This window comes from Salvelinus namaycush, chromosome 36 (assembly GCF_016432855.1).
Source record: "Salvelinus namaycush isolate Seneca chromosome 36, SaNama_1.0, whole genome shotgun sequence".
Taxonomy (NCBI): domain Eukaryota; kingdom Metazoa; phylum Chordata; class Actinopteri; order Salmoniformes; family Salmonidae; genus Salvelinus; species Salvelinus namaycush.
In genome coordinates, this window is record NC_052342.1 from 25,747,438 (window position 1) to 25,770,260 (window position 22,823).

Sequence of the window (22,823 nt, forward strand, 5' to 3'; positions counted from 1 at the left end):
CCCTGTATATAGCCTCCACATTGACTCTATACCGTAACACCCTGTATATAGCCTCCACATTGACTCTATACCGTAACACCCTGTATATAGCCTCCACATTGACTCTATACCGTAACACCCTGTATATAGCCTCCACATTGACTCTGTACCGTAACACCCTGTATATAGCCTCCACATTGACTCTGTACCAGTACCCCCTGTATATAGCCTCCACATTGACTCTATACCGTAACACCCTGTATATAGCCTCCACATTGACTCTATACCGTAACACCCTGTATATAGCCTCCACATTGACTCTGTACCGGTACCCCCTGTATATAGCCTCCACATTGACTCTATACCGTAACACCCTGTATATAGCCTCCACATTGACTCTATACCGTAACACCCTGTACATAGCCTCCACATTGACTCTATACGTAACACCCTGTATATAGCCTCCACATTGACTCTATACCGTAACACCCTGTATATAGCCTCCACATTGACTCTGTACCGTAACACCCTGTATATAGCCTCCACATTGACTCTGTACCGGTACCCCCTGTATATAGCCTCCACATTGACTCTATACCGTAACACCCTGTATATAGCCTCCACATTGACTCTATACCGTAACACCCTGTATATAGCCTCCACATTGACTCTATACCGTAACACCCTGTATATAGCCTCCACATTGACTCTATACCGTAACACCCTGTATATAGCCTCCACATTGACTCTATACCGTAACACCCTGTATATAGCCTCCACATTGACTCTGTACCGTAACACCCTGTATATAGCCTCCACATTGACTCTGTACCGGTACCCCCTGTATATAGCCTCCACATTGACTCTATACCGTAACACCCTGTATATAGCCTCCACATTGACTCTGTACCGTAACACCCTGTATATAGCCTCCACATTGACTCTGTACCGTAACCCCCTGTATATAGCCTCCACATTGACTCTGTACCGGTACCCCCTGTATATAGCCTCCACATTGACTCTGTACCGGTACCCCCTGTATATAGCCTCCACATTGACTCTGTACCGGTACCCCCTGTATATAGCCTCCACATTGACTCTGTACCGGTACACCCTGTATATAGCCTCCACATTGACTCTATACCGTAACACCCTGTATATAGCCTCCACATTGACTCTGTACCGTAACACCCTGTATATAGCCTCCACATTGACTCTGTACCGTAACACCCTGTATATAGCCTCCACATTGACTCTGTACCGTAACACCCTGTATATAGCCTCCACATTGACTCTGTACCGTAACACCCTGTATATAGCCTCCACATTGACTCTATACCGTAACACCCTGTATATAGCCTCCACATTGACTCTATACCGGTACCCCCTGTATATAGCCTCCACATTGACTCTGTACCGTAATACCCTGTATATAGCCTCCACATTGACTCTGTACCGTAACACCCTGTATATAGCCTCCACATTGACTCTGTACCGTAATACCCTGTATATAGCCTCCACATTGACTCTGTACCGTAACACCCTGTATATAGCCTCCACATTGACTCTGTACCGTAATACCCTGTATATAGCCTCCACATTGACTCTGTACCGTAACACCCTGTATATAGCCTCCACATTGACTCTGTACCGTAACACCCTGTATATAGCCTCCACATTGACTCTGTACCGTAATACCCTGTATATAGCCTCCACATTGACTCTATACCGTAACACCCTGTATATAGCCTCCACATTGACTCTGTACCGTAACACCCTGTATATAGCCTCCACATTGACTCTGTACCGTAACACCCTATATATAGCCTCCACATTGACTCTGTACCGTAACACCCTGTATATAGCCTCCACATTGACTCTGTACCGTAACACCCTGTATATAGCCTCCACATTGACTCTGTACCGTAACACACTGTATATAGCCTGGCTTGTTGTTTTACTGCTGCTGTTTAAATTATTTGTTACTTTTATTTTTTCTATTTGCTGTTATTAAACCTAATTAAACCTATCACTGTTACATTCAACTGCGTGAATATGAATGACAGTAACCTAAACCTATCACTGTTACATTGAACTGGGTGAATATGAATGACAGTAACCTAAACCTATCACTGTTACATTGAACTGGGTGAATATGAATGACAGTAACCTAAACCTTTCACTGTTACATTGAACTGGGTGAATATGAATGACAGTAACCTAAACCTATCACTGTTACATTGAACTGGGTGAATATGAATGACAGTAACCTAAACCTATCACTGTTACATTGAACTGGGTGAATATGAATGACAGTAACCTAAACCTATCACTGTTACATTAAACTGGGTGAATGGAATATGAATGACAGTAACCTAAACCTATCACTGTTACATTGAACTGGGTGAATGGAATATGAATGACAGTAACCTAAACCTATCACTGTTACATTGAACTGGGTGAATATGAATGACAGTAACCTAAACCTATCACTGTTACATTGAACTGGGTGAATATGAATGACAGTAACCTAAACCTATCACTGTTACATTGAACTGGGTGAATATGAATGACAGTAACCTAAACCTATCACTGTTACATTGAACTGGGTGAATATGAAGGACAGTAACCTAAACCTATCACTGTTACATTGAACTGGGTGAATATGAAGGACAGTAACCTAAACCTATCACTGTTACATTGAACTGGGTGAATATGAATGACAGTAACCTAAACCTATCACTGTTACATTGAACTGGGTGTAAATGAATGACAGTAACCTAAACCTATCACTGTTACATTGAACTGGGTGAATATGAATGACAGTAACCTAAACCTATCACTGTTACATTGAACTGGGTGAATATGAAGGACAGTAACCTAAACCTATCACTGTTACATTGAACTGGGTGAATATGAATGACAGTAACCTAAACCTATCACTGTTACATTGAACTGGGTGAATATGAATGACAGTAACCTAAACCTATCGCTGTTACATTGAACTGGGTGAATATGAATGACAGTAACCTAAACCTATCACTGTTACATTGAACTGGGTGAATATGAATGACAGTAACCTAAACCTATCGATGTTACATTGAACTGGGTGAATATGAATGACAGTAACCTAAACCTATCACTGTTACATTGAACTGGGTGAATGGAATATGAATGACAGTCATCCAATATGCTGTAATAGAAATAAGGCCCTGAAAAAATAAATACTCCTCCCTTGAACGGTACTGACCGCCGCTGGTGGACACCCTTTCAAATGATTCAGCTATTTCAGCCACACCTTCCCACATGAAGGAAGAAGTGGGACTATTGTCTGGTGGTCAGAGTCCTAAAAACACGTCCTCTTTATCAGAGACGAGGGACTAGTTTTGATATCTTGTTACAGGGTTCGATTCCTGTATAGTGTTGTTTTAAAAACACCTCGGCCCTTCGGAGGAAAGAGAGCGGGGCCGAGTGTGTGTGTGTGTGTGTGTGTGTGTGTGTGTGTGTGTGTGTGTGTGTGTGTGTGTGTGTGTGTGTGTGTGTGTGCCTACGCTTGCATCCGAAGCCTATCCTTAAAATGCACACAACATAATTCCCAGGAAACCGGGCAGCTTTTGTTGGAATGATATCTCACCAACAGGAAGTGACGCGATGCTCACTTCCTGGTTCTGAATGAATGGGGCACGACTTGGAAATGTCTGTCTTAAAATAGCCCCTGACACACACACACACACACACACACACACACACACACACACACACACACACACACACACACACACACACACACACACACACACACACACCAAGCCTAAAGGAGAGATATGGGAAGGCTATGACACAGACAGACTGTAATAACTGAGTTATTGAGGTGTGGAACATCAAGACTTCAAAAACAGGAACTGAGGATTTCCTCTCCTTAGACTCCCTCACCCTGTCTCACCTCTCTCCTCACCCTGTCTCACCTCTCTCCTCACCCTGTCTCTCCTCACCCTGTCTCACCTCTCTCCTCACCCTGTCTCTCCTCTCTCCTCACCCTGTCTCACCTCTCTCCTCTCTCCTGACCCTCTCTCACCCCTCTCCTCACCCTCTCTTCCCACCTCTCTCCTCTCTCCTGACCCTCTCCTCTCTCCTCACCCTCTCTTCCCTCCTCTCTCCTCACCTCACCCCTCTCTTCCCTCCTCTCTCCTCTCCTCTCTCCTCACCCTCTCTCACCCCTCTCCTCTCTCCTCACACTCTCTTCCCTCCTCACTCCTCTCTCCTCACCCCTCTCTCTCTCTCCACCTCCACTGCTTGGATCCTCTTGACAGATCCTCAGGTTGGCACCTCACAAACTACCCCCTTCTCTCTTTCTGTCTCTCAGCAACAAGAGAACAGAGAGCTCTCAGAACAGCTCTCTCTCCCTCCCTCTCTCTCCTTATTTATCTCCCTCTCTCTCTCTCTCTATCTCTCTCTACCTCCCTCTTCTTTCTCTCTCCCCTTATTTATCTCCCTCTCTCTTTCCCTCTCTCTACCTCCCTCTTCTCTCTCTCTCTCCTTATTTATCTCCCTCTCTCTTTCCCTCTGTGTGTTTTACCTCCTCTGCAGTATCAGCATCAGATATCATGGCCATTTATAGACATCAGACACCATAATTACAGAACTGCCTCACTGCTCTGACTAACCAGCTAGCTGTGGAGAGAGAATTAGGGAAAATATCTCTTCTCTCTTGGGTTTGGAGATCTGTCTCACCGTTTCCATTAATGCACACAGTTATATAGACACAGTTATGTAGACACATTCATATAGACAGTTATATAGACAGTTATATACAGTGGTGTAAAGTACTTAAGTAAAAATATTTGAAAGTACTACTTAAAACCTCTTAGGGCTAGGGGCCAGTGTTCGGTTGTTCAGATAAATTACGTGCCCAAAGTAAACCGCCTGCTACTCAGGCCCAGAAGCTAGGATATGCATATAATTGGTAGCATTGGATAGAAAACACTCTGAAGTTTCATAAACTGTTAACATAATGTATGTGAGTATAACAGAACTTATATTGCAGGTGAAAACCCGAGGAAAATCCATCCAGAATAAAATAAATTGAGATGACTGCTCATTCAAATGCTTGTTTATGGGAAAATCAAAGGAAATCCTCCCAGATTACAGTTCCTAGGGCCTCCACTAGATGTCAACAGTCTTTAGAAAGATTTTCAGGCTTGTTTTTTGAAAAATTAGCTAGAATTTGTAGTTTTTCAAGGTGGCTCTCATTTGGACCGTAGTCTTGTGGCGCGGGTGGATGAAGGCGCGCACTTCGTTATTTATCTCCGGTATTGAACACACTATTCTTCGTCTTAAATTGTATTGTTTATTTACATATTAGGGTACCTGAGGATTGATTAGAAACGTTGTTAGACTTGTTTGGACGAAGTTTATTGGTAACTGTTGGGATTCCTATGTATGCATGTTGAACTAGTGGAACGGGTGGATTACTGAATCAAACGCACCAACTAAACTGACTTTTTTGGGATATAAAGAAGGACTTTATCGAACAAAACAACCTTTTGTTGTGTAGCTGGGACCCTTGGCAAACAGAGGAAGATCTTCAAAGGAAAGTGATTTATTTTATCGTTATTTCTGACTTTTGTGACGCCTCTGCTGGTTTGGAAAATGTTTTTAATGATTTTGTGTGTGGGGCGCTGTCCTCAGATAATCACATGTTATGCTTTCTCCGTAAAGACTTTTTGAAATCTGACAAAGCGGCTGGATTAACAAGAAGGTAAGCTTTTAAATGATGTAGGACTCTTGTATGTTCATGAATGTTTAATATTACGATTTTGTAAATTGAATTTGTCACGTTCCAGCTTCACCGAATGTTGATGATTTTGATCCCTTTAACTTCTTCTTAACTTCTTGAGCCTATGGGGGCGCCATTTCGACTTTGAAAAAAGGAGTTCCCAAATTAAACTGCCTCGTACTCAATTCTTGCTCGTACAATATGCATATTATTATTACTATTGGATAGAAAACACTCTCTAGTTTCTAAAACCGTTTGAATTATTTCTCTGAGTGAAACAGAACTCATTCTGCAGCACATTTCCTGTCAGGGAGTGAGATTTCAGAAATCGAGGTCCCTGTTCTGAGGTCAGTTTATAAGTCCCCATGTAAGCCATCGTGCTACATGCACTGCATACGTCTTCCTCTAGATGTCAGTAAGCGGGGAGAATTTGAATGGAGTGGATTGCGCAATCTGGGACCTTATATAAGACCGTGGAACGGAAGTACCGTCCTTTTCAACGGTGCGCCTGGCGCAAGAAGACATCACAATGGCGTCCTGCAAACGCTTTCGTTTTAGTAGTTCTATATCTCCGGTCATGTTTTTATTCGTTATAGGTGTTAAAGACATCATAAGGTAGTTAATTTAAACCGACTTATAGCAGTTTATAGCAGTTTATTGCGATTTTCTGGGATTTCTTTGTCATGCGCTTTCACGAGGTGGACACCTCTCCAGTTGGTGGCTAACATTAGCGGCTATTTCGACCGGACAAGAGGACATCTTTCAACCCAAAGACGATTGTTCTGGAGAAAGGACACCTTGCCCAAGATTCTGATGGAAGCTCAGCTAATAGTAAGCAGTCTTTATGCTGTTAATTCGTACTTATGTTGACAAATGTTAAATAATAATTCCGCCATTAATTATCTTCTTATGGCTGCAAGGGATAGTATTGAGTAGCCAGTGAAATCGTGCCCATTTCAAACGGCCTCGTACTCAATTCTTGCTCGTACAATATGGATATTATTATTATTATTGGATAGAAAACACTCTCTAGTTTCTAAAACCGTTGGAATTATTTCTCTGAGTGAAACAGAACTCCTTTGGCAGCACTTTCCCTGACCAGGAAGTAGAATGTCAGAAATATATGCTCTATTCAACTTCCTGCCTATACATGGTCATGACACGTAGGAGTCTACGTACACTCCATATGCCTTCCTCTGGGTGTCAAGATGATGTGAGAGAAGAAATTTTGTGTTTATCTTGGTCTGGGGTGGAATAAAAGCTATTTCTTTGACGTGACCGTCCACTTCCGGTACTCTGAAGCGCGCGACTTGGAAGTGCGATTGCCTTCTGTTTTGCTGCCGTAATGGATGACAACTATCTCCGGCTCGGATTTTCTTTGATACATGTGACCATATCATCGTAATGTATGTTTTTTCAATATAGTTTAATCAGATTATTGAAATTTTTTCGGGAGTTTTGCCGTGTTGCGTTCTCTGACTGTGTTTACGTTGGAGAGATCAGTGCCACTCGGCTAGTGCCCATGCTAAATGGAGAGGGAAATTTGCCATTCTGAATCCAAACAACGACTCATCTGGACAAAGGACACCTTGTTCAACATTCTGATGAAAGATCAGCAAAAGTAAGACCCAATTTATGATGTTATTTCATATATCTGTCGTGCATGTCAACTGGTCGTGTGCGCCCAAGTGTTTCTGGCTATTGTGGCTACGCTAATATAGCGCTACATTTTGTTTTCGCTGTAAAACATTTAATAAATCGGAAATATTGTCTGGAATCACAAGATGCCTGTCTTTCAATTGCTGCACACTATGTATTTTTCAGAAATGTTTTATGATGAGTAATTAGGTATTTGACGTTGGTGTCTGTAAATATTATGGCTGCTTTCGGTGCAATTTCTGATTGTAGCTGAAATGTAAACTATGATTTATACCTGAAATATGCAAATTTTTCGAACAAAACATATGCTATACATAAATATGTTATCAGACTGTCATCTGATGAGGTTGTTTCTTGGTTAGTGGCTATTTATTTCTTTATTTGGCCGAATTTGTGATAGCTACTGATGGAGTAAAAAACTGATGGAGTAAGAAAAGTGGTGTCTTTTGCTAACGTGGTTAGCTAATAGATTTACATATTTTGTCTTCCCTGTAAAACATTTTAAAAATCGGACATGTTGGCTTGATTCACAAGATGTGTACCTTTCATATGCTGTATTGGACTTGTTAATGTGTGAAAGTTAAATATTTAAAAAAATATATATTTTGAATTTCGCGCCCTGCACTTGAAGTGGCTGTTGTCATATTGATCCCGACTTAGGGCTTGCAGCCCAAACAGGTTATGGGGCGGTCTCGCTTTAGCGCACGCTGTATTGCGCAGTAACGTTAATTTTAAAAATCTAACCCAGCGATTGCATTAAGAACTAATTTATCTTTCATTTGCTGTCCAACTTGTATTTTTTAGTCAAGTTTATGAATAGTTTTCGATTAGAATAGGTGCCTTTCCCAAGATTTCTCCTGACATTTTCTTTGCAGCTTGGCTACTTTTCTCATTGTATAACCACGATTTGTGCCGCTAAATATGCACATTTTTTCGAACAAACTCTATATGCATTGTGTAATATGATGTTATAGGACTGTCATCTGAAGAATTCTGAGAAGGTTAGTGAAAAAATTAATATCTTTTGGTGGTTTATACGTAATCGCTATGTTTGGCTTGAATCAATGCTGTTGTGATGTTTGCTATTGTGGTATGCTAATATAACGCTATATTGTGTTTTCGCTGTAAAACACTTAGAAAATCTGAAATATTGTCTGGATTCACAAGATCTGTGTCTTTCAATTGCTGTACGCTGTGTATTTTTAAGAAATGTTTTATGATGAGTAATTAGCTAATTCACGTTGCTCTGTAGTTATTCTAGTCGCTTTGGTGAGAGTTGTGATGGTGGCTGCAATGGTAAACTATGATTTATACCTGAAATATGCACATTTTTCTAACAAAACATATGCTATACAATAAATATGTTATCAGACTGTCATCTGATGAAGTTGTTTCTTGGTTAGTGGCTATTTATTTCTTTATTTGGTCGAATTTGTGATAGCTACTGATGGAGTAAAAAACTGGTGGAGTAAAAAAAGTGGTGTCTTTTGCTAACGTGGTTAGCTAATAGATTTACATATTGTGTCTTCCCTGTAAAACATTTTAAAAATCAGAAATGATGGCTGGATTCACAAGATGTGTATCTTTCATCTAGTGTCTTGGACTTGTGATTTAATGATATTTAGATGCTAGTATTTACTTGTGACGCTATGCTAGGCTATGCTAGTAGCTTTTCTACTGATGGGGGTGCTCCCGGATCCGGGTTTGGGAGGTGTTAGAGGTTAATAGGGGGGCGCTATTTTCACTTTGGGAAAAAAATCGCGCCCAAATTAAACTGCCTCGTACTCTGTTCTAGATCATACAATATGCATATTATTATTACTATTGGATAGAAAACACTCTGAAGTTTCTAAAACTGTTTGAATTATATCTGTGAGTAAAACAGAACTCATTTGGTAGCAAACTTCCAAACAGGAAGTGAAAATTCTGAAAATGGGGCTCTGTGTCAGGGCCTGCCTATTCAACTGGCTTATATTTATGTATCTGTATGCACTTCATACGCCTTCCACTAGATGTCAACAGGCAGTAGAATGTTGAATGGGGTGTCTAGCTTGATGTGAGACCGAATGAGAGCTTTTGGAGTGACAGGTCCGCTCTATTGGCAGTATTCAACTGCGCACCAGGGAACCTCACATTGTCTTCTGAAATGCGTTAGGTATACACGACGAAATGCTCCGGCTCTAATTTTATTGGATACATATGAGAAAAACATCATAAAGTAGGATTTTCAACCGAGTTTGACCAGTTTATTCGACGTTTATTGGGACTTTTGGAATTTTTCGTTCCATGCGCTAGGATTTCTTGGACATGTGCCCTCCACAATGCTAGCCAAAGTTGCTAATTCGACAGAATAAATGGACATTCTAAAACAAAACAACGATTTATTCTGGAACTAGGACTCCTTGCACAACATTCTGATGGAAGATCATCAAAAGTAAGAGAATATTTATGATGTTATTTCGTATTTTTGGGGTTTGTGTTGGCTCCAACAAGGCGGAGAATTGGTGAGCGCTGTCTCACAATATTGCATGCTGTACGTTGTACTAAAGTTCTTTTTTTTAATCTAACACAGCGGTTGCATTAAGAACCAGTGTATCTTCCATTTGCTGTACAACATGTATTTTTTAGTAAAGTTTATGATGAGTTTTTTGGTTAGATTACGTGACTGTCCAAAATTTCTCCGGACAATTTGGTGCATCATGGCTACGTATTCACAATGTAAAACCACGATTTCTACCTCTAAATATGCACATTTTCGAACAAAACATAAATGTATTGTATAACATGATGTTATAAGACTGTCATCTGATGAAGTTGTTCAAAGGTTAGTGATTCATTTTATCTCTATTTGTGGGTTTTGTGAAAGCTATGTTGGCGGTGAAAACATGGTGAAAACATGGCATTGTGTGTTTGGCTATTGTGGTGAGCTAATATAAATATATATTGTGTTTTCGCTGTAAAACATTTTAAAAATAGGAAATGATGGCTGGATTCACAAGATGTTTATCTTTCATTTGCTGTATTGGACTTGTGATTTCATGAAATTATATTATATGATATCCCTGTGGCGCTAGGCTAGGCTATGCTAGTCAGCTTTTTGATGAGGAGGATCCCGGATCCGGGAGGGAGAAGCGGTAGAGGCGTGCGCTTAAGTCGTTTTCTGTACTTTACTTTACTAATTACATTTTTGAAAACTTTTACTTCACTACATTCCCAAAGAAAATGAGGTACTTTTTACTCCATACATTTTTCCTGACACCTAAAAGAACTTGTTACATTTTGACAGAAAAATTGTCTAATACACACTTATCAAGAGAACATCCCTGGTCATCTACTGTCTCTGATCTGGAGGACTCACTAAACAGAGAACATCCCTGGTCATCCCTACTGCCTCTGATCTGGAGGACTCACTAAACAGAGAACATCCCTAGTCATCCCTACTGCCTCTGATCTGGAGGACTCACTAAACAGAGAACATCCCTGGTCATCCCTACTGCCTCTGATCTGGAGGACTCACTAAACAGAGAACATCCCTGGTCATCCCTACTGCCTCTGATCTGGAGGACTCACTAAACAGAGAACATCCCTGGTCATCCCTACTGCCTCTGATCTGAAGGACTCACTAAACAGAAATGCTTTGTTTGTAAAGGATGTCTGAGTGTTGGAGTGTGACCCCTGGCTATCTGTCAATTGAAAAAATACCAAAAGGGTGCTGTCTGGTTTGCTTATTATAAGGAATTTGATATAGACACACATCGAGGTGGAATATGTTCTGTACACAGTGCTGATCTTGATGTATGAACAGGGACTGTGTCCTAAACGACACCCTATTCCCTATAGGGCTCCAGTCTAGTGCACTATATAGGAAATAGGACTCTGGTCTATAGTAGTGCACTATATAGGGAATAGGACTCCGGTCTAAAGTAGTGCACTATATAGGGAATAGGGTGCCATTCAGGACGCAGGCCCATAAAAAACGTGTTTATTCACTTTGCTGAATTCCTGAAGATGTTGCAAATCGACAGGCTCAAGTCTTGCTGAGAGAGAGAGAGAGAGAGAGAGAGAGAGAGAGAGAGAGACCGAGACAGAGAGAGAGAGAGAGAGAGAGAGAGAGAGAGAGACATTGAGAGAGAGACAGAGAAACCGAGACAGAGACAGAGACTAGAGAGAGAGAGACAGAGAGAGAGAGAGAGAGAGAGAGACCGAGACACAGAGAGAGAGAGAGAGACAGAGACAGAGACAGAGACAGAGACAGAGACAGAGAGAGAGAGAGAGAGAGAGCGAGAGAGAGAGAGAGAGAGAGACAGAGACAGAGACAGAGACAGAGAGAGAGAGACAGAGACAGAGAGAGAGAGACAGAGACAGAGACAGAGAGAGAGAGACAGAGACAGAGACAGAGAGAGAGAGACAGAGACAGAGAGAGAGAGACAGAGAGAGAGAGAGAGAGAGAGAGAGAGAGAGAGAGAGAGAGAGAGAGCAATGAACCAGGGAGCAACAACTGTCCTAGCTCCATAATAATTATCTGAGCTACACTGAGAACAACATTGACAAGGTAACAGCAACACCAGACGCTCTTATCCAGAGTGACTCAAAATAACTTTGATTTATAGAAACGGTCTGAAACATGTCAAACCATTACACACCAACTACATGTTTCAGTCAGAGGGATAGCGACAAAACTTGGGCTTGTGGTACGGGTGCCACGTTGCCACGGGAACTAGGACCCACATGTCAGTCTGATGGCACCAGGAACAGGAAATGGATGGAACAAAGAGAGGAAGTAAGAGCAGTTAACCTCCCATGTTAGTCAGACAGACATTTACCGCATTAAAGGTGATGGAAAAATACAAGATAATGTGCTCACCTATTATAATGTAATACCTTTTTCATTCATAATAAAGTCATGTTCATAACATAATATGTTAATAATAATTATTGTTATTGCTTACAAGATAAATGAACATTCATACGTTTTCACTGATAAAGAAAAGCCACTGCCTAACATAATCCCAACGTGCAACGTGTAATGTAATAACACATCTGTGGTAATGTATCATTTCTCTTCATCGTTACATTATTAGCTAATAATGGATCAAACGGAGAAAACAGAAATGTCCATTATGATAACGAGGAAACCACAGAAGCTTCCTCTTTCTTCAACCTTTTTCCCGTAAAGCAAGATGTTTCTCTGAGGTAAAACCCAAGATTGAAATTTCTACCAAGCACTGTTCGTTTCTGAAATCAACCCTACGTGATATACCATCTAGTCATACCACCCAGGGTCTGACCTGGGACACCAGGTGACTGGACTTTCTGACCAGTCAGTGACATTAATCAATCAATTAACTACAAGGAAGAAAATATCTAACTGTACCTCTTACACCCGTTCACCTCTGGCCCCTGACCCCTGACCCCTTACCTCTGAAGATGACTCCACACAGAGGATCACTAAGGCGACCATCCTTCTCCCGCAGGTTGCTGGCCCGTTGGATAACACACCTCAACATGGTGCCGCCGTGGCAACACACCTGGCAACGCACCCGGCGACGGTGATGACCCAAGCAAAGATCCCCAGTGACAATCGCAAACCCCCCCCCCCTCGGGGTAACGAAACTGTTACTGCTCTCACAGGTGAGGAGAATGTCTTGACATCTCTCACACACACACACACACCTTCTCCATAATGTGTATATGAAGGTGTGTGTGGTACTTAGGCACCAAGTCCAAATGTTGAGCTTCAGTTCAAAGCTAAAGAGTCTTCCACTGCCTTTCCTACCCGGTGTCTCAAGATATCTCCTTCTCACTGTCACACACAGACCGCCAGCGAGCAGGGACACACACACACTCGTAAGAATGGCTACCCTCCCAGCTCCAGCATCACACCGTGTGATTACAAAGGAAATCTCAACATTTCCTGCTCTCTCTTCCTCCCTCTCTTCCTTTATATCTCTCTCTCTCTCTTCCTTTATATCTCTCTCTCTCTCTTCCTTTATATCTCTCTCTCTCTCTTCCTTTATATCTCTCTCTCTCTCTCTCTCTCTCTCTCTCTCTCTCTCTCTCTTCCTTTATCTCTCTCTCTTCCTTTATCTCTCTCTCTCTTTCTATCACCCAGACAATCTCTCTCTCTCTCTCTCTCTCTCTCTCTCTCTCTCTCTCTCTCTCTCTCTCTCTCTCTCTCTCTCTCTCTCTTCCTTTATCTCTCTCTCTTCCTTTATCTCTCTCTCTCTCTTTCTCTCTTCCTTTATCTCTCTCTCTCTCTCTCTCTCTAACAGCTGGATTTGGACATTGACTAGAGGGGATGTTTAGTTCAGCATGTTTAAGGGATGATCGAACACAGATCTAGGATCAGCCAGATACTACCCTAAAAAACGAAGAGATATATAGTTAGCATAGGCATGTAAAACTTTATACCAAAAGCGCACAAAATGACAATAACAATACTGACCATAGTTCCCCCGTGTGTTCATAAAGGGACATTCCCAACTTTATCTTCCTATTCCACTTCACAGATCAGGTCAGAAAACAGCTGGGGGATTCCTGACTCAGACAAAGCAGTGTGACACAAACGCAGAGTACCAACACAAAGAGTCTCTGAAACACTCAATCAGAGAGTGCCCCCTACAGTCTCAATCAGAGAGCGCCCCCTACAGTCTCAATCAGAGAGTGCCCCCTACAGTCTCAATCAGAGAGTGCCCCCTAGAGTCTCAATCAGACAGTGCCCCCTACAGTCTCAATCAGAGAGTGCCCCCTACAGTCTCAATCAGACAGTGCCCTACAGTCTCAATCAGAGAGTGCCCCCTACAGTCTCAACCAGACAGTGCCCCCTACAGTCTCAACCAGACAGTGCCCCCTACAGTCTCAACCAGACAGTGCCCCCTACAGTCTCAACCAGACAGTGCCCCCTACAGTCTCAATCAGACAGTGCCCCCTAGTCTCAATCAGACAGTGCCCCCTACAGTCTCAATCAGACAGTGCCCCCTACAGTCTCAATCAGACAGTGCCCCCTACAGTCTCAACCAGACAGTGCCCCCTACAGTCTCAATCAGACAGTGCCCCCTAGTCTCAATCAGACAGTGCCCCCTACAGTCTCAACCAGACAGTGCCCCCTACAGTCTCAACCAGACAGTGCCCCCTACAGTCTCAACCAGACAGTGCCCCCTACAGTCTCAACCAGACAGTGCCCCCTACAGTCTCAACCAGACAGTGCCCCCTACAGTCTCAACCAGACAGTGCCCCCTACAGTCTCAACCAGACAGTGCCCCCTACAGTCTCAACCAGACAGTGCCTTGCAAAAGTATTCATCCCCCTTGGTCTTTTCCCTGTTTTGTTGCATTACAACCTGTAATTTAATTGATTTATATTTGGATTTCATGTAATGGACAAACACAAAACAGTCCAAAATGGTTAAGTGAAATTTAAAAAATAACTTGTTTCAAAAAAATCTACAGATTTGTTTAAACTATAAAGTGTTGTGCATATGTATTCACCCCTTTTGTTATGAAGCCCCTAAATAAGATCTGGTGCAACCAATTACCTTCAGAAGTCACATAGTTAGTTAAATAAAGTCCACCTGTGTGCAATCTAAGTGTCACATGATCTCAGTATATATATACACCTGTTCTGAAAGGAAACACCACTAAGCAAGGGGCACCACCAAGCAAGCAGCACCATGAAGACAAAGGAGCTCTCCAAACAGGTCAGGGACAAAGTTGTGGAGAAGTACAGATCAGGGTTGAGTTATAAAAAAATATCCGAAACTTTGAACATCCCACGGGGCACCATTAAATCCGTTATTTAAAAATGGAAAGAACATGGCACCACAATAAACCTGCCAAGAGAGGGCCTCCCACCAAAACTCACAGACCAGGCAAGGAGGGCATTAATCAGAGAGGCAACAAAGAGACCAAAGATAACCCTGAAGGAGCTGCAAAGCTCCACAGCGGAGATTGGAGTAACTGTCCATAGGACCACTTTAAGCCGTACACTCCACAGAGCTGGGCTTTACGGAAGAGTGGCCAGAAAAAAGCCATGCTTAAAGAAAAAAATAAGCAAACACGTTTGGTGTTCACCAAAAGGCATGTGGGAGACTCCCCTACTTAAGGAAGAACGGATTACTGGTCAGATGAGACACAATGTAGCTTTTTGGCCAGCAAGGAAAATGCTATGTCTGGTGCAAGCCCAACACCTCATCACCCGAGAACACCATCCCCACAGTGAAGCATGGTGGTGGCAGCATCATGCTGTGGGGATGGTTTTCATCGGCAAGGACTGAGAAAAACTGGTCAGAATTGAAGGAATGATGGATGGCGCTAAATACAAAGACATTCTTGAGGGAAACCTGCTTCAGTCTTCCAGAGATTTAAGCTGGGACGGAGGTTCACCTTACAGCAGGGCAATGACCCTAAGCATACTGCTAAAGCAACACTCGAGTAGTTTAAGGGGAACATTAAAATGTCTTGGAATGGCCTAGTCAAAGCCCAGACCTCAATCCAATTGAGAATCTGTGGTTTGACTTAAAGATTTCTGTGCACCAGCGGAACCCATCCAACTTGAAGGAGCTGGAGCAGTTTTACCTTGAAGAATGGGCTAAAATCCCAGTGGCTAGATGTGCCAAGCTTATAGAGACATACCCCAAGAGACTCGCAGCTGTAATTGCTGCAGAAGGTGGCTCTGCAAAGTATTGACTTTTGGGGGGGGGGGGGGGGGGGTGAATAGTTATGCACGCTCAAGTTTTCAGTTTTTCTGTCTTATTTCTTGTTTGTGTCACAATAGAAAATATTTTGCATCTTCAAAGTGGAAGGCATGTTGTGTAAATCAAATGATAAACCCCCCCAAAAATCTATTTTAATTCCAGGTTGTAAGGCAACAAAATAGGAAAAATGCCAAGGAGGGTGAATACTTTCGCAAGCCACTGTACAGTCTTAATCAAACAGCGCCACCTACAGTCTTAAATCAGGCAGCACCACAGCGCCATCTACAGTCTCAATCTGACATAGCAATTTAGACATGAAAAACAGAAAACAAGTCACGTTATATGTGAGTGTGTACTATGAGACATGACCAGGCTCAAGGCTAGTTGTGAACATCATAACAACAGCATCAACAGCATCACGTTGCTGTACGGGTCTGGCTGTGATCGATCACCGTGGTAACACTGGGTATCACCGTGGTAACAGAGGGGACACTCTCAATCACAGTCATGATGCAGCATTTTAAATGGACCGGTGTCTGGTTCGTATCACCGGTGTTGTATGAGTAAGCACACACACACACACACACACACACACACACACACACACACACACACACACACACACACACACACACACACACACACACACACACACACACACACACACACACACACACACACACACACACACACACACACGTACACACACGTACACACACGCACACACACACACACACGAGAAGCATATAATAATACAAAGCTTTATAAAAACATTTTGTGTGGCATTTAGGGCAGAGACAACATGAGCTGTGTGTGTGTGTGTTTGTGTGTGTGTCAGGGAGAGAGGAGGGGGGGGGGGGATTGGGTGAGAGAGCAAGAGAGTAAGAGAGAGAAAGGCCACCGTAGGCAGACCTGGCTCTCAAGAGAAGACAGGCTATGTGCACACTGCCCACAAAATGAGGTGGAAACTGAGCTGCACTTCCTAACCTCCTGCCAAATGTTTGACCATATTAGAGACACATATTCCCTCAGATTACACAGATACACAAAGAATTTGAAAACAAACCCGATTTTGACTCCCATATCTACTGGGTGAAATACCACAGTGTGCCATCACAGCAGCAAGATTTGTGACCTGTTGCCACAAGAAAAGGGCAACCAGTGAAGAACAAACACCATTGTAAATACAACCCATATTTATGCTTATTTATTTTCCCTTTGTACTTTAACTATTTCCAGATCGTTACAACACTATATATATACATAATATTACATTTTAAATGTCTTTATTCTTTTGGAACTTTTGTGAGTGTAATGTTTACTGTTCATTTTTGTTGTTTATTTCACTTATGTTTATATCTACTTCACTTGCTTTGGCAATGTTAACATATGTCTCCCATGCCCTTATATTGAAATGAAATTGAAAATTAAGAGTGAGATAACAGGGAGAAGAGAGAGAGAGAGGAGAGAAAAATAGAGAGAGAGAGAAAGAGAGAGACAGAGACAGAGAGAGAGAGAGAGAAATATCTGGCCCAACCAAATCATCACAAAACAAAAAGAAAAATATATAACCTATTGGAAAGACACCACAAAAAATCAAAGTAAACTTCAATGCTATTTGGCTCTAAACAGACAGTACATGGTGGCAGACTATCTGACCACTGTGACTGATAGAAAACTGAGGAAAACATTGACTAGGTACAGACTCAGTGAGCACAGTCTGGCTATAGAGACCGGTCGTCACAGACAAACCTGGCTGCCCAGAGAGGACAGGCTGTGCTCACTCTGCTCCACGGGAGAGGTAGAGACAGAGGTGCATTTCCTACTACACTGTGACAAATACTCAGACCTAAGAGCATATTTCTTTCCCAAAATTATAACTCAATACAAAGAATTTGAAACTATAAAAGATGAAGAAAAAATCAAATATTTCTTGGGTGAAAAGCCAAAATGTGCAGTTTTGGCAGCCAAATATGTGTCCTCCTGCCACAGCCTGAGGGACAGCCAGTGAAAAATGCAAAGTAATGTTGATAATATTTCCCATTTGTTTTGTCTTTCATACCAGGTCATATGTCTTCTCAAGTCATATTGACACTGGTCTACTACCATTGATTTAATGTATTGTTGTTCTGATTAATATTGTTGTTGTAGTTGTTGTTAATGGTAATCCCATGTCCACTACTACTATTATTATTACTGTTGGTCCCACCATTTATTTATATATAAATATTTTTTTTATTTTTCGATATATATACTTTGACAATGTAAGTAATAATGAACTTGCCATGTCAATAAAGTCAATTGAATTGAGAGAGACAGAGAGAGAGAGAGAGAGAGACAGAGAGAAAGAGAGAGAGAGAGAGAGAGAGAGAGAGAGAGAGAGAGAGAGAGAGAGAGAGAGAGAGAGAGAGAGAGAGAGAGAAGAGAAGAGAAGAGAAGAGAAGAGAGAGAGAGAGAGAGAGAGAGAGAGAGAGAGAGAGAGAGAGAGAGAGAGAGAGAGAGAGAGAGAGAGAGACTACTGTGTGAAGGGTCGGTTCAGGGATCTGTTCTCTGCACTATTTATATAAACACCATTGGTCAATCTGTTTAAAATGGTCAACTTAATCTCTATGTGGATGATAGCATTACGTATGCTGTTGCCCAGACTGCTGACCTGGCTGTGTCAAAACTACACTCAGATGTTATATATTATATTATATATATATTATATATTTTATATCTATGCAGGAATCTGATTTAAAACTTGTGCCTCATAGATTACTGCACCTGTACATAGCCCATCTATAATTTAGCCCAAACAACTACCTCTTTACCTACTGTATTTATTTATTTTGCTCCTTTGCACCCCATTATTTCTATCTCTACTTTGCACTTTCTTCCACTGCAAACCAACCATTCCAGTGTTTTTACTTGCTATATTGTATTTACTTCGCCACCATGGCCTTTTTTATATTTTTATTTATTTATATATATATTTTGTTTGCCTTCACCTCCCTTATCTCACCGCACTTGCTCACATTGTATATAGACTTATTTTTCACTGTATTATTGACTGTATGTTTGTTTTACTCCATGTGTAACTATGTGTTGTTGTATGTGTCGAACTGCTTTGCTTTATCTTGGCCAGGTCGCAATTGTAAATGAGAACGTGTTCTCAACTTGCCTACCTGGTTAAATAAAGGTGTTCTCAACTAGCCTACCTGGTTAAATAAAGGTGTTCTCAACTAGCCTACCTGGTTAAATAAAGGTGTTCTCAACTAGCCTACCTGGTTAAATAAAGGTGTTCTCAACTTGCCTACCTGGTTAAATAAAGGTGTTCTCAACTAGCCTACCTGGTTAAATAAAGGTGTTCTCAACTAGCCTACCTGGTTAAATAAAGGTGTTCTCAACTAGCCTACCTGGTTAAATAAAGGTGTTCTCAACTAGCCTACCTGGTTAAATAAAGGTGTTCTCAACTAGCCTACCTGGTTAAATAAAGGTGTTCTCAACTAGCCTACCTGGTTAAATAAAGGTGTTCTCAACTAGCCTACCTGGTTAAATAAAGGTGTTCTCAACTAGCCTACCTGGTTAAATAAAGGTGTTCTCAACTAGCCTACCTGGTTAAATAAAGGTGTTCTCAACTAGCCTACCTGGTTAAATAAAGGTGTTCTCAACTAGCCTACCTGGTTAAATAAAGGTGTTCTCAACTAGCCTACCTGGTTAAATAAAGGTGTTCTCAACTAGCCTACCTGGTTAAATAAAGGTGTTCTCAACTAGCCTACCTGGTTAAATAAAGGTGTTCTCAACTAGCCTACCTGGTTAAATAAAGGTGAAAAAAAAAAAAATAATAAAAAAAAAATACATTTAAAAACTAAATTCATGTTGTTTTTAAACTCTCGTAAGAATGTTTCAGATAGATGTTCCCTCATTAGATGGTTCTCCAATAGAACGTGTTCCAAGCAGATAAGTGTATTCATTTGGATGTGATGTTTAAAAAACATCTACATCGCTTTCGAAAAGTATTTGACTTTTTCCACACTTTGTTACTTTACAGGATTATTCTAAAAGTGATTTAAGCGTTTTTTCCCCTCTCATCAATCTACACACAATACCCCATAATGGAAAAAGCAAAAACGGCTTATTTTTAAACATTTTTGCTAATTTATATTAAAAATAAATAATAAATGAAATATTACATTTACATAAGTACTCAGTACTTTGTTGAAGCACCTTTGGCAGAGATTACAGCCTCGAGAGTTCTTGGGTATGAGATCTCTTTATCATCAACTATTACAGTACGATTGACCTTCCATCTAAATCCTTTAAGTTCCCCAGGTGGTTCTGCAACAGGCAGGCACACAGAACCTCCCTTCAACCTCCCTTCAACCTCCCTTCAACCCACACTGGTCTATTGGAGGGACTTCAACCCACACTGGTCTATTGGAGGGACTTCAGCCCACACTGGTCTATTGGAGGGACTTCAGCCCACACTGGTCTATTGGAGGGACTTCAACCCACACTGGTCTATTGGAGGGACTTCAGCCCACACTGGTCTATTGGAGGGACTTCAACCCACACTGGTCTATTGGAGGGACTTCAACCCACACTGGTCTATTGGAGGGACTTCAGCCCACACTGGTCTATTGGAGGGACTTCAACCCACACTGGTCTATTGGAGGGACTTCAGCCCACACTGGTCTATTGGAGGGACTTCAACCCACACTGGTCTATTGGAGGGACTTCAGCCCACACTGGTCTATTGGAGGGACTTCAACCCACACTGGTCTATTGGAGGGACTTCAACCCACACTGGTCTATTGGAGGGACTTCAGCCCACACTGGTCTATTGGAGGGACTTCAACCCACACTGGTCTATTGGAGGGACTTCAGCCCACACTGGTCTATTGGAGGGACTTCAGCCCACACTGGTCTATTGGAGGGACTTCAACCCACACTGGTCTATTGGAGGGACTTCAACCCACACTGGTCTATTGGAGGGACTATTGGAGGGACTTCAACCCACACTGGTCTATTGGAGGGACTTCAACCCACACTGGTCTATTGGAGGGACTTCAGCCCACACTGGTCTATTGGAGGGACTTCAACCCACACTGGTCTATTGGAGGGACTTCAGCCCACACTGGTCTATTGGAGGGACTTCAACCCACACTGGTCTATTGGAGGGACTTCAACCCACACTGGTCTATTGGAGGGACTTCAGCCCACACTGGTCTATTGGAGGGACTTCAACCCACACTGGTCTATTGGAGGGACTTCAGCCCACACTGGTCTATTGGAGGGACTTCAGCCCACACTGGTCTATTGGAGGGACTTCAACCCACACTGGTCTATTGGAGGGACTTCAACCCACACTGGTCTATTGGAGGGACTATTGGAGGGACTTCAACCCACACTGGTCTATTGGAGGGACTTCAACCCACACTGGTCTATTGGAGGGACTTCAACCCACACTGGTCTATTGGAGGGACTTCAGCCACACTGGTCTATTGGAGGGACTACAACCCACACTGGTCTATTGGAGGGACTTCAACCCACACTGGTCTATTGGAGGGACTTCAGCCCACACTGGTCTATTGGAGGGACTTCAACCCACATTGGTCTATTGGAGGGACTTCAGCCCACACTGGTCTATTGGAGGGACTTCAGCCCACACTGGTCTATTGGAGGGACTTCAACCCACACTGGTCTATTGGAGGGACTTCAGCCCACACTGGTCTATTGGAGGGACTTCAACCCACACTGGTCTATTGGAGGGACTTCAACCCACACTGGTCTATTGGAGGGACTTCAGCCCACACTGGTCTATTGGAGGGACTTCAACCCACACTGGTCTATTGGAGGGACTATTGGAGGCACTGTGGCACTTACTCACCTTCCTCAATTGTGTTTTTCTTTTATTGAGTCACCATCCCACCTTGTAAAGCATTATGATGTACTTGTACCGACGATAACACCTGCTGCAGCGGGACAACCCCCCCTCACAAACTGAAACCAGACTCCTCTTCCTCTCTCTCTCTCACTCTCTCTCTCTCTCCCTTATTCTCTCCCTCAAACTGAAACCTCTCTCTACCTCTCTATCTTTATCTCTCTCTCCCCTATTGAGCATTTTCGGAAAGTATTCAGACCCCTTGACTTTTTACTCATTTTGTTACGTTACATACTTATTCTAAAACGGATTCAATAGTTTTTCCCCCCCTCATCATTCTACACACAATACCCCATAATGACATCACAATACCCCATACTGACATCACAATACCCCATAATGACATCACAATACCCCATAATGACATCACAATACCCCATAATGAGAAAGCAAAAAATGGTTTTTTGACATGTCAGCAAAAAATATATATATATTTGTTGTTGAAATATCACATTTATATAAGTACTCAGTACTTTGTTGAAGCACCTTTGGCAGCGATTACAGCCTCGAGTCTTCTTGGGTATGACGCTACAAGCTTGGCACACCTGTATTTGAAGAGTTTCTCCCATTCTTCTCTGCAGGTCCTCTCAAGCTCTGTCAGGTTGGATGGGGAACGTTACTGCACAGCTAGTTAAAGGTCTCTCCAGAGAGGTTCGATCAGGTTCAAGTCCGGGTCTGGCTGGTACACTCAAGGACATTCAGAGACTTGTCCTGAAGCCCTACCTTGTCTTGGCTGTGTGCTTAGGGTCGTTATCCTTTTGGAAGGTGAATCTTCACCCTGGTCTGAGGAC

The 22,823-nt window shown here is 42.3% G+C and overlaps 1 protein-coding gene across 1 annotated transcript in view; it reads right to left on the minus strand.

The window, feature by feature from the left end:
* Positions 1-13,297, minus strand: part of LOC120030516 (dysferlin-like) — a 32,059-nt gene extending 18,762 nt beyond the window's left edge. Inside the window, exon 1 of the mRNA XM_038975922.1 lies at positions 12,834-13,297. Within this exon, the coding sequence (XP_038831850.1) occupies positions 12,834-12,921 (88 nt within the window). The 5' untranslated portion in view covers positions 12,922-13,297. The remainder of the gene's footprint in view (positions 1-12,833) is intronic.
* Positions 13,298-22,823: the final 9,526 nt, after the last annotated feature.